Below are 12,614 nucleotides of genomic sequence, written 5' to 3'. Positions count from 1 at the left end.
TTCTAAACATCATGTCATAGAACCTTTGATTTTGAAAGAGCATATTAATTGTGCACATTTGGGTGTGCAGGGTTCCTTAAGTAAATTAAAAGATAAATACTGGATCTTGGGAGGAAGACGTACAATAAAGACTGCGCTTAGGAAATGTTAAGTTTGTAAACGACATAATTCCAAACCGTTTCAAGTGGAATCCTCTGCGTTGCCTTTGGACAGAGTTCGTGAGGCAAGAGTATTTGAAGTTACCGGGGTTGACATGGCGGGTCCTCTTTATCTACGGGATGGAACCAAAGTATGGATATGCCTTTTTACGTGTGCCGTATTTCGGGCTGTTCATTTAGAAGCAGTTACTTCGTTATCTACCAATGGTTTCATTCTGGCTTTTCGTAGATTTGTTGCACGCCGTGGTCGACCAAAAACAATGTACAGCGATAAGGCTACGAGCTTCACTGGAGCGGAAAACGCGTTGGACAGGGACGAAACAACCAAGAATTCTGCCGTGCAAAGAATAGTTTGGCGGTTTGATCCTCCTAGTGCTCCGTGGTGTGGTGGATTTTGGGAACGTTTGACTGCTGTTATGAAACAGTTACTACGTAGAGTTTTAGGCCGAGCTGGTCTAAATTTTGAAGATCTTTTGACGATAATTTGTGATTGCGAAACCGCGATTAATCCTCGGCCACTTACGTACGAATCAGATGATCCAAAAGAGGTAATAGCTATTACACCGGCAATGTTTTTAATCGACCAAACGGGAGATGGTTTACCGGATTGTGACATTATTGATTGTGTCGGAGGTTAAGATATAAACAAAAGGTACGGGATGATTTGCGCCGAAGGTTTAGAAACGAGTATCTCGGGCAACTAAGATCGTTCTGAATGTCGCATGTCGTTTTCAAAATAAACTTGTTTTTTGTACAATTTTATAGTTTCGAACCTTCGTGCTCGGTGTAAACAGGTGTTTACATGCAGCGCGAAATTGGCCTAACGTAACCGCTGGAATACCGCTTGCAAATTCTGGAGGTGTTCATTAAATGTGCTTCCAATCACTATGATGTCATCCAAGTGTACCAAGCAGGTCTTACCAATTTGATCACTCAAGATTTTCTCCATCAACCTTTCGAACGTCGCCGGGGCATTGCATAACCCGAAAAGCATACACTCCAATTATTTCAACAGGTACTGTTTTAGAATTCACCTGCTGTTGATGTCGAGTACTTGAGAAAGGAGTACTGTTCCTACATTGCCTCCTCGTATAATCTAGTTCGCCGCAATTGCAACATCCTAGCTTCCGAGTTTCTATATCGATCTAAGAGATGATTCGGCAGACGGTTTCTTCTAATGATTCTGACAAATCCGCTTCTTCACGCAGTAGCCGAACCCTTCCCTGTTTGCTATAGGCCCGTTTAACAGTTTCGTGCTCCAATGCACGAGCCAATGCATCAGCTAGTGTCTTAGGTTCTCCTCCTTGCCGCTTGGTGCGTGGTTGTATCAATAGCTTATACGAATAATTTTTGTCACAATATATACATTTTTCAGTTGATTATATAAAATAAAGTAAATTAGAAATCTTACTCAATTTTCTAATATTTCTTGACCCACAACAATAAGTTATGGGCCCAGGTACTCTTCGTAATATATTCAGTAAGGAGCAGAATCTGAAAAAGTGAAAATATCCGCTCTAAAAAGGAACAGAAAACACGCACTCATTCAAATGTGAACAATCTATAAATAACCAAATGGAAGTTTAGCGGTAAGGATTTTCGACAATGGAAATTTCAACTCAATTGTGCATTAAAAGCGAAAGGTTTTGATATCCATGAAGAAAGACCCACGGTGAGTGATACAACGCAGTGGAATAAAAATGATGGCATGGCCATGTTCCTGTTAACCTCGTCCATGGAACTAAGTCAAATCTCATTAATTGAAAATTGTGAAACGGCAAAGGAAGTGATGATGAAGTTGGAATCAATTTACGAGCAAAAATCGGAGCTGAACAAAATGATGGTGCACGAGAAATTCTATCAATACAAGATGTCATCAAACGATAGTATTGCACAGCATATTTCTAAAGTTGAGAACCTAGCTAAACAATTAAAAGAGACTGGCGAGGAAATAAGTAATACAGCAATTATGACAAAAATATTGAGTACACTACCTTCAAAGTATCGTTCTCTACGTCAGGCATGGCTGTCATTAGATCCACATTCACAAACAATTCAGAATTTAGCAGCAAGATTATTAGATGAGGAAGCTAGCTTAACAAATGAAGAAGAATCTGAGAGTGATTTAGTAGCCATGAAACAGTCTAAACCACAAAGAAAATTTAAGAATCACAATATACTCCAAAGTTCAACACCTGGCCAGAACAATCAGCATCGATTTATATGTTATAATTGTAACAAAAGAGGGCATTTTGCAAGAGACTGTCGAGCCCCAAAGAAGTCGGAGAGGAAATCTCAAGAGCAAAAGATGCTTGTATTCAGTGCCGAGCATTGTTTACAATCTGAAACTGAAATAGACACATGGATTCTTGACAGTGGTGCATCTGCACACATGCCATACAGACGTGATTATTTCAGTGAACTACTAGATTAGGGCCAGAATAAGAGTGATACAACTGTGAGATTGGGAAATAAGAAGGAACTAGTGGTACAAGGACATGGAAATATATTTTAGTGTCTTTTGATGGGTATTATTTAAATACCAAAAAAACACTAATAATAACAGATAACAGTTTATAACAATAACAATGAAAACACGAGTAACAAAAAGGCACAGGAAAAATGCAACAGACATATAAGAACACAGTGACAAAAAGAGCAAGATAACAAAACAGTAATAATAACAAAGATAACAACAAGAATGAAAACAATGTAGAGAATAATAATAGGATAATAGAAGCACTTACGAATGGTGGTAGCGGTAGGCGAGAGACTATCTTCAGATAAGAAATTTTAGAGTATTTATAGGATAGGGTTGTTAGTAATTTTGATAGAATGTTCTAGAAGGAAAAGTAGTGAGAGAGAGGGTGAAGACACTAGTTTCTAGGAATACACAGAATTAGATAGTACAGAATTCAAGAGAAAGCAATTAAGGGTAAAACCAGATATTAGTATGGGAGTGCATGCAGGTATGGTTGAAGTTGGATTTCCAGGTAAAAGTGATTGAAAGAACAACAGAGTTTAGACTGAAAGGAAATATTACTTGAAATGAAATATTAATTGAAATGAAATAAAATTAGAAAAAATATTTACACACAGAAAAAACAAAAAGAGTTATTTCGCCACAATATTAATCAGTAGATATGTAAATGGCAAGTGGGAGCAAAGTATTCTAGAAGATGTACTTTATATACCAGAACTACGCAGAAATTTGTTCTCAGAAGGCATGGCAACAAGAAAAGGCTATGTTATAATTAAGAAGTACAAGGAAGCCTTAATATTGAAAGACAATACAGTTGTTATGACTGCCACATTGAAGCTGAATAATCTATATGAAATAAATACTAAAACCACAGTGCAAATAGAGTGTAATTTAGCACAGTCAAGTTTGAAAATCTGGCATGAACGTTTGGGAAATTTAAACTTAAAGGAAGTGCAAAATATCAGCAAGAATGGTGCAATACCAGTGAAGTTAACAGATGACATCAACTTTGTGAGGCTTGTCAATATGGCAAACGGAATCGCTTGCGATTTCATAAATCCTGTAGAAGAAAATGTGAACCTGGCGACCTAACCTACAGTGATGTATGTGGACCTATGGAACATCCATCTGTATCTGGGGCAAGATATTTTGTCTTATTTAAAGATGGTGCCACCAGTTATAGACATGTGTTTAAAATAAACCACAAAAGTGAAGTCCTGGATTGCTTTAAGAAATACAATGCAATAGTAAAAAATAAGTTTGGACATGGCACTCGTATATTTTACACAGACAATGGACGTGAGTACGTCAATAATAGACTTAAATCTTATTTGGATGGTGAAGGAATAGCTCATGAACGCACAGCGCCCTACACACCGGAACAAAACGGTAGAGTGGAAAGAGAGATGCGCACAATCATGGAGAGTGCAAGATCTATGTTGTACTCTCGTGATATCCCATTAAACCTCTGGGCTGAAGCAGTAAACTGTGCAGTTTATTTATTAAATCGGAGTTCTTCTACCCAGACAGAAGACGTATCCCCATATGAGCTGTGGAATGGACAGAAGCCAGCCCTTCAACACATAAGAGTATTTGGTTCAGAAGGGTACGTTCATATACCTGATGAAAGTAGAAGAAAACTAGATAAAAAGAGTGTAAAACTAATATTAGTAGGATACGAAAATGAAAATTATAGAATGTTTGATATTAAAAGTGTCAAAAAGGATCAAGTACTCACTATAAACTGATGATGTCAAGTATAAAACTAAATACTTGTTGGGTTTAATAGGTTAATTTTGTTGGAAAATAGTAGGTTGGTTTGAGCCCTAATTTAAGTTTACTATTGTAATAATTCTAAAATTTAAGTGAGAGTGTTGAGTGATAAATTTTATAACGCGTTGCATGCAGTGTGGGTGGTTACATCTCCTTGCCGCTTGGTGCGTGGTTGTATCAATAGCTTATATGAATAATTTTTATCACAATATATACATTTTTTAGTTGATTATATAAAATAAAGTAAATTAGAAATCTTACTCAATTTTCTAATATTTCTTCACCCATGACAATAGATGTGATACACCGCTGTTAAACGAGCCTCGCCGTAGCGCAACTCCAACCGTTTTACCAACCAACCAATTCTTTCGAGGAGAAGTTGTTCAAAATGTCACATCCATCTCCAGAAAGCGCAACGGTCAACGCAGTGGCTTTTTCTTCAGGCGCCCAGTTATTCGCCTTAGCAGCCGCCTCGAATTGCTTGTGGTATGTGGTCCATGAAGACTTTCCGTCAAACGTTGCTGGTTNCAGTCAAACGTTGGTGGTTTTACTCATGTTCTTGACTCTATACCGCTTCCTTGGCTGGCTTCGTTGAGTGTACTAGATGCGCCAACATCCCCTTCGATTGTTTTTGTTTTTGCTTTAAAGATCAATTCTTCCACCACTTTTATCTTCTCTTCTGTTTCTTGAATATTCTTATTAATTTTTCTTCCTATTTATTTTCCAAACTTTTACTGTTTTCTTCCAATTTATTTTCCAAACTATTACTGTTTTCTTCCAATTCACCTTTCAACTTTTGACTATTTTCTTCGAATTTTTCTTTCAATTTATTTTCCAAACTATCACAGTTTTCTTCCCATTCACGTATCAAACTTTTACGATTTTCACCTAATTCACGTTTCAAACTTTTACTATTTTCTTCCAATTTATTTTCCAAACGTTTCATATTTTCTGCCAATTTATTTTCCAAATTTTAACTGTTTTCTTCCAATTCACGTTTCAAACTTTTACTATTTTCTTCCAATTCACGTTTCAAACTTTTACTATTTTCTTCCAATTCACATTTCGAGATTTGCGACAATTCGTCTTCGAAAAGGAACGTTTCAGGATCATGACTATCGTTTTTCAACGCTTGCGCGAGCTGCCACTAAAGTTCCGCTAAAATTCCGCAACTGGTTATTCCTCGAAACTAGGTTAGAGAGGTGTTCCAGTATCTTCATGATGGATCATCTGGTGACCATTTTGGAGTAAATAAGACGCTTGGGAAAGTTCGAGAGTGATTTTATTGGGCGGACTGTAAGGAGGATGTCAAGAATTGGTGTCAGAAGTGTACCACCTGTGCCGCGAGTAATGGACCACAGAAGGGGCCAAGGGCGTCAATGCGTCAATACAATGTCGGTGACCAGTTCGAACAAATCGCAATTGATGTGGCAGGTCCATTCCCAGAGTCCGAGAAAGGTAACAAGTACATCGTGGTCGTTCTGGACTATTGTACCATATAGGTTGAAGTCTATGCCCTTCCGAACCAAGAGTCGGAGACCATAGTTGAGGAGCTGGTGAAAGAATTGATCAATCGATTTGGGGTGCCCTTGGAGTTGCACTCAGACCAAGGGAGGAATTTCGAATCGGCTATATTCCGTGGAATATGCGAGCTCCTGGGAATAAAGAAAACTCGAACTACTCCAATCCATTCGCAATCGGACAGCATGGTTGAACGAATGAGCCGAACCTTGATTAAATATCTCTCGAAGCTAGTGTCTGATCACCAAAGAGACTGGGACCGCTATTTGCCTTTATTTTTAATGACATACCGACATACCGTTCATCTGTCCACGAAACGTGTGTGTCGTACCTGCGTTCCGGGAAAGCAATTAAACAGTTCCAAAAGACGAAACTTTTCCGGACGGATCGAGAAAGTTCCAGAAAGGACACAAAAGAGTGTATAAAGGAAGAAACGATCGCCGAGAGGAGGAGAAATAAATTGACCGTTGCAGAAGTAAATCAAGAAATAAATTAACAGTGATAGAAGTTAATAAAATAGTGAACAGTAGTGTATATAAATAGAATAATTACCGTTTAGTTAATAATTAAATAGTGTTTTTAAGTTCAACAATAATTAGTGTAAATAAATAGTTTTCTTCTTAAAAATTAATTTGTTAAACCCACGAGCATTACAATATGTTACATTTGACTGCTTTCATAGCACAATTTTTGTTCCTTCCTATCCAACCGTACATTCTTTATTACGAAAATTATAATTGTCACCCTTCCTTTTCATTGCGCTCACCAACTAAAGACTTTTCCGACAATAAGGACTCTCATTCACAATATTCCACTGCATTCCTTCCCCGCCTCTTGTCCATCCCTTTGCAACAGTTTTCCACTTCCTTAGCATTTCCTCTCATTAGCAGTACTACCAAATCTAAAATACAATTTACGTCATTTCTCCAAAAATCCCATCAAAATTACCATGTGTACTACAGTTCCTCTTCATCCCTTCAAATTTCCCACTTACGCCACATTTAAGCTGAACAAATCCAATCACTTAGATAATCTTCTGTTTTGTAACAAACACAACCGAACTGGGAAACACCTCTGTGAAAATGATAATAAGACTAACCAGCTTTACTCCTATGTTACAGACCATACAGACTTTCTTTTCATCAGCGACAAATAGTGCAAGATATTCTCAATAACCTTTTCAAGAATAATGTGTCATCCATCCAACTGCTTCTGATTACACAAACCCTATATTACTCGTTAAATAAAATAAGTGATATGCGTCTATACTTTGATTATCGCATTCATATGCAAGGAAATGGAGCACTTCTTGCAAAAGAAGGAACATTAAACACGTAAAAAAACGATATCGCTTACACCTGCAGCAACGATAAAGTTGACCGCTTCAACTATACTATCATATACACACACCCACACACACCCACACACACACACACACACACACACACACCTATACAGGTCCACGTATTTTTGTGGCATCCCAACCTACACACCCAACTGTGGCACTTTTGTTGTCGGCCCCTGTACGCATACTACTAAAAATTACGAATTTAATGACACACNTACACAAACACACACACACACACACACGTCATAGACGTCGCTGTTACTGTTACTGCAGTTATGATTGGTTGTAGGGGATATTTATTGAGCATGTGCGTTTTGTGCGTGCGTGCGTGTGTGTGTTGTGTGTTGTGTGTTGTGTGTTGTGTGTTGTGTGTTGTGCGTTGTGCGTTGTGCGTTGTGCGTTGTGCGTTGTGTGTTGTGTGTTGTGTGTTATGTATTGTCTGTGTCTATCTTGTGTGTTGTGTATTTGTGTGTCGGGGGAGGATGGATGTATGAACACTAGGTTATGATGATGAGGTAGGCGTCTTTTTTTCGCGAAGCCGGGTTCGAACCGAGTACGAGTGCGAGAGTATGACGACCGATCACGACGTTAACGCGCTAGGTCACCGACTCGGCCCGTTTGATCAATGCCTAAAAGCGGTTGATGCAAGTGGTGTGCGTATGTGCGAGTGTACCATGTCGCTAGCCGACGTCGCTGTGGCTCGTCGCACCAGAACCACAGCCGCCGTCGGCTTAGAATTTCATAACATACATGTATACGTATAGTAGTTGTAGTGCGTAACATACCTACACACATGCATACATACATAAAAAATCAATGGTTGTTATTCGAATCGAATAAGACGACCGCCTGTTATGTTAACTATTAAGTTACGTATCAGCCGAAGAAAATGCAGTCGCGTTAAGGTCCATTAGATGATAGTTAACCTGTTAGAAAAACTACGTACCTATCACAATGAAAACTGTGCTCCAGTGTGTAAACGGCAAATCATTGTTTATCAACAAATGTGAATTGACATTGACATTGATAGGGGAGCGTTCAAGTATTACGTAACGCAATTTGGGGGGGCGGGGGGTCTCGTAAAACGTTACGATGCGTTACACGGGCGGGAGGGGGTCCTTCTTACAACACGTTACGTAACATTATTTCTTTTTTTATATAAAAAAATAGGGAAATAAAACTCCCAAATTGGCAACCCTTTTCGTTTACGTTTTACGGGGAATCTCTCGATTGTATTAGTCTGGTCGCCATTTTTAATTTGTTCTCGCATGTTGGTAAACCTTTTCGTTTATATTTCACGGGGAATCCCTAGATTGTATTGTACGTCATTTAATGTTGTTTTTGTTGTCAGTATTCGTTAGTGTTTATGCAGAAGCAAATTGCTGTAGTCGCTGTTATTAAAGTGAGTTCATAGTGTTCATACTGTAATGTCCTCAAAAGAAGGAGATTTGTATTATCAGCTGTTCTTGGCCTATAAAGGCTCTCATGCTGACTTGCCAGCGCAAGTATGTCAAAAAAATGCCAATGAAATTTGGAAAACGGCTAAAGAAAAACTAAAAAACAAAGAAAAGTTTATAGAACATATAAATGATGTTATACGAGAGTTGAAGGTGAAGGCCACGAAGAAGAAAGCAACAATGCTTAGTTATTTTACACAAGTAAGTTTACTACTAAAATGTAATAATGACATAAGTATTATATTTAGTCCAAACCTTGATTTTTCATAAAAGAACTGGTCATAAGTATTTTATATTTCTAGCTACCTATGCAAACATCAAGCACGCCAGCAACACTATGGCCCAATGCTCCCTCGACTTCGCGTGCTCCTCAACAAAAACAGGTGCATCTGCTTATATGTGTTGTATATTATGTTCTTTTTTATCGCATGTGTCAATAATACCTATTCTTAATTAATTTTCTCTTGGTCTATAGGATTCGAATGTTGTAGCTTCATCCACGTGTTCATCTCTCATGGAATCGATTGTCGCAGTCGCTGGACATGAAAGCACTGCCGTCAAACGAAAGATGAGCGATATCCACGAGGAGCAAAGTCAGAATACTGATGGGGAAACTGTGGAGACATCGTCTACGGAACCAGACAAGACTTTGGTTGATTCGGTCATCACTAAAAATGTTCCAAGCAAACCGGCTCAAGAAACTCTTATGAAGAAAATTGGTCTACTGCAACAAAAAATAAATGTTCTCACTGAAGCAAGGGACACTGGTATAGCCAAAGATGATGTTCATGACGAAATAAAAAAGCTACGCAAAGAGTTGAAAGAAGAAGAGAAATGTTTGAAGAAAAAAAGAGACTCTGCTAAGCGTGCAAAAAAATTTCGAGCCAAAGAAAAACTGGAGAAAACTGAACGTCAGAGAAACAATCCTGCTGCAGCACAACCTCGAACTGGCCCTGGACAGCCCTCTTTAGTTGACTCGCAACCTGCTCTCCTAGAGACCATAATTAATATTGCCATTCATGGCAGCGCTGCTGATGAACGCCGCCGAACAGAGATGATTAGGAGTTGTCTCACTCTGTCCGACCTGCATGAAAGGCTGTTGTTAATGGGATTCCAAATTTCTCGAAGCGGCACATATCTTCATTTACTCCCACGCGTTTCTAACACACAAGAGGGAAGAAGACACGTACGTACTGTACCCGTAAAGTTAGCAAGACCACAGACCGAGATGCACAAAAAACACGAGGACGGGGAATTTTGCACTGCTACAATCAGGTCATTGGAATCTCTCGCTTCGCTTCTGGGACCGCAGCAAGTATTCGTTCTCTCACAAGACGATAAGGCACGTGTACCGATAGGTTTACCGGCAGTAAAAAGTCAGAGCCCTCTTTTAATGCATATGGAATACAGAATACTTTTACCTGATCATGACTGGGTCGTGGCAGAGCGGCACAAACTTATTCCTTCTGTATACGCCGGCGTCAACGTAGAACCTAACAATTTCGGTAGGGAAGAAGCTGTTGGGTACAGCGGGCCGACACACATATCCATAAGGAGCGGGAAACACTCATCCTCCACAGCGAACACCCACGCTTATGATTTCGAATCACTTTTATCAATACCTTCATTCAAATCCTTAATGATGACAGAATCGAACACCGTGAAGCCAGTAATCATCATCTTTGTAGATGGTGGGCCGGACGAAAACCCGCGTTATCGCAAAGTCAAGAACTTTGCGATTGAACACTTTAAAAAATACAACCTGGACGCCCTGTTTATAGCGACTAATGCTCCTGGGCGGAGCGCATATAACCGAGTTGAGCGTCGCATGGCTCCCCTCAGCAAACGACTGGCAGGCGTCATTTTGCCTCATGAACATTTTGGTTCTCATCTCGACGACAAAGGAATGACTACGGATGATGATTTGGAAAAACGCAATTTTCAGCACGCTGGGGAAACACTTGCAGAAGTGTGGAGAGAAATGAAAATTGATAATTATGACGTTTCGGCGGAGTATAGACAGCCCGAAGATAGCATGCAGGATCCAGCAGAACCAAATCTGGCGTGGTATAGCGTTCACGTCCGTGAATCGCAATATTTCTTACAGGTTATAAAATGCGCAGATGAATCCTGCTGTTCACCACCGAGAAGTGCATTGAAATCTGTGTTTACGGATACTTTCATGCCGCCACCTTGCCCAATACTTCAAACCCCAAGCAAGCTCGTAGTACCCAGTTTGTTAGACAAAGGAAAATCCAAGTTTTCGCCACTTCTTGTAAGGTTGTCCGTTAATCTGTCACCTCCTCTAGAAGGGTTTAAGCAGATGCCTTACGATTTCTTTTGTCCATCTGTACAATCCGACCTAAAGAAAAAAGTATGTCCAACCTGTGGGATCTATTTCACATCTCACAGGAGTGTTCAAATGCACTGTCGTTACGTGCATGGCAAGACTGTCCAAGACCATTGTGAAACTAGAGTACGGCCACAGCGCCTTGCTGCCAGAAGGGCAAATGAGCTTCTCTGCATTGTGCGTCGTTATGAAACATCGTCTGAGGATGCTGACTGGCTCGACGAAGACGAAGTTGATGCAAGTGGCTTAACAATTCCAGAACCGTCTTCGTCTGCACTCCAGGTGCCAGTGATGAAAGAATCTGAGTGGCTAGCAAACCCGTGGACAGAGGAGCAGTAATTTCAATCGAATTGTTTTTATAGACCTACTTAGATACTTGGTTAATAGTTGATTATTTTTTAATTTTGTTAAGAATACGATTTTATTTCGAGTAAAATGTTTAATTTCAGTTGGGTTTCTGTTTATAATTGCATTGCCAAAGGTTAAAATAAATATGTTATTTTATTTGAAGAATTTATTAGTAAAAAAGCTAAAATACTTAGGAGAATGAAGGAGAAAAACAATTGTGTTTTGTAAAGCCAAAAATTTATAAAAAAATAAACAAAATACGCAGGTGTTGCGAATTAAAAATCTCTTGTTTTATTATAAGGCAATTAAAACTATACGAAGGATAAAAACTATAACAACTTTTTGCGACTTCAGGGTAAAAATGATGACTTGAGTGTTACGTAACCTTTAGAGAGGGGGGTGGGGGGGGTACAGAAAAACGTTACGGAGCGTTACAGTGGGGGGAGGGGGGGGGTCAAAAATCTTCAAAAATTGCGTTACGTAATACTTGAACGCTCCCTAGAGTGTTTGACAAAAACTAGCGGAAATGAATTATTTTTGTTGACAAGATGTACATTTTTGTCTACGATATCAGTTTTCACCCAAAAGTCGGAAAAAGAACGATTAATTGCCTACATGGACAGTAAGTGTAAGTGTAAAGTAAGTGACAGCGTAGGCCCCAATAATCCCATGATCGTACAACGGAAGTGGTCCTAATGTAGCACACGACATTATGTTATTTTAAATAAAAAAGAAATTATAGGTCACCCAGCTTAGTAACATGGCGTACTAGTGTACGAAAATAAATGTATGTGTTCTGGTTGTAACAGTTGAGACAAGATGAAGACCTACTTTGACCAATCACATGTGTTAAATTGCTCATTCCAGCATCACTTTTGCTGCCTGACACTCCTATTACACTTTTACAGAAGATGGAGCGTTTAGAAAGTGTTATGGTAAGTGCCCATCGTGTGCACGAAAAGATTGCGGGACTGACGTCAGCTTCGGAGAGGAAGTGTGATGCTCGCGGTAACGTGGGTACAGAGCTAGCCCAAGTGCGAAAGTGCAGGACCATTCTTGAAGTCGAGGTGGCTCGTCTTCAAGAAGAAATCCTGCAGCTGACGGAGAAAGTGACGCAACTTGTGGAAGACGAGATATTGCGTCTCAAAGAAGACGTCTTAGAGCATGAGATGGAAAC

The 12,614-nt window shown here is 39.4% G+C and overlaps 1 protein-coding gene across 1 annotated transcript; it reads left to right on the top strand.

Annotated features, from left to right (window-relative positions):
* Positions 1 to 8,413: 8,413 nt before the first annotated feature.
* Positions 8,414 to 11,774, top strand: LOC112905893. The gene is made up of 3 exons (XM_025979228.1): positions 8,414 to 8,940; positions 9,042 to 9,122; positions 9,215 to 11,774. Exons 1-3 carry the CDS (start codon positions 8,710 to 8,712, stop codon positions 11,426 to 11,428), a joined length of 2,526 nt encoding a protein of 841 aa, XP_025835013.1. The 5' UTR covers positions 8,414 to 8,709; the 3' UTR covers positions 11,429 to 11,774.
* Positions 11,775 to 12,614: the final 840 nt, after the last annotated feature.

Source organism: Agrilus planipennis, unplaced genomic scaffold (assembly GCF_000699045.2).
Source record: "Agrilus planipennis isolate EAB-ADULT unplaced genomic scaffold, Apla_2.0 scaffold151, whole genome shotgun sequence".
NCBI classification, from domain to species: Eukaryota; Metazoa; Arthropoda; class Insecta; order Coleoptera; family Buprestidae; genus Agrilus; species Agrilus planipennis.
Note: the sequence above shows the minus strand (reverse complement) of the source record. Positions and strands in the feature narration are given on the sequence as shown.

Coding starts and splice junctions, on each gene's coding strand:
- LOC112905893 (XM_025979228.1), top strand. CDS start 8,710: ATGTCCTCAAAAGAAGGAGATTTGTATTATCAGCTGTTCTTGGCCTAT. Junction 8,941..9,041: donor TGCTTAGTTATTTTACACAA/GTAAGTTTACTA, acceptor TTATATTTCTAG/CTACCTATGCAAACATCAAG. Junction 9,123..9,214: donor GTGCTCCTCAACAAAAACAG/GTGCATCTGCTT, acceptor CTTGGTCTATAG/GATTCGAATGTTGTAGCTTC.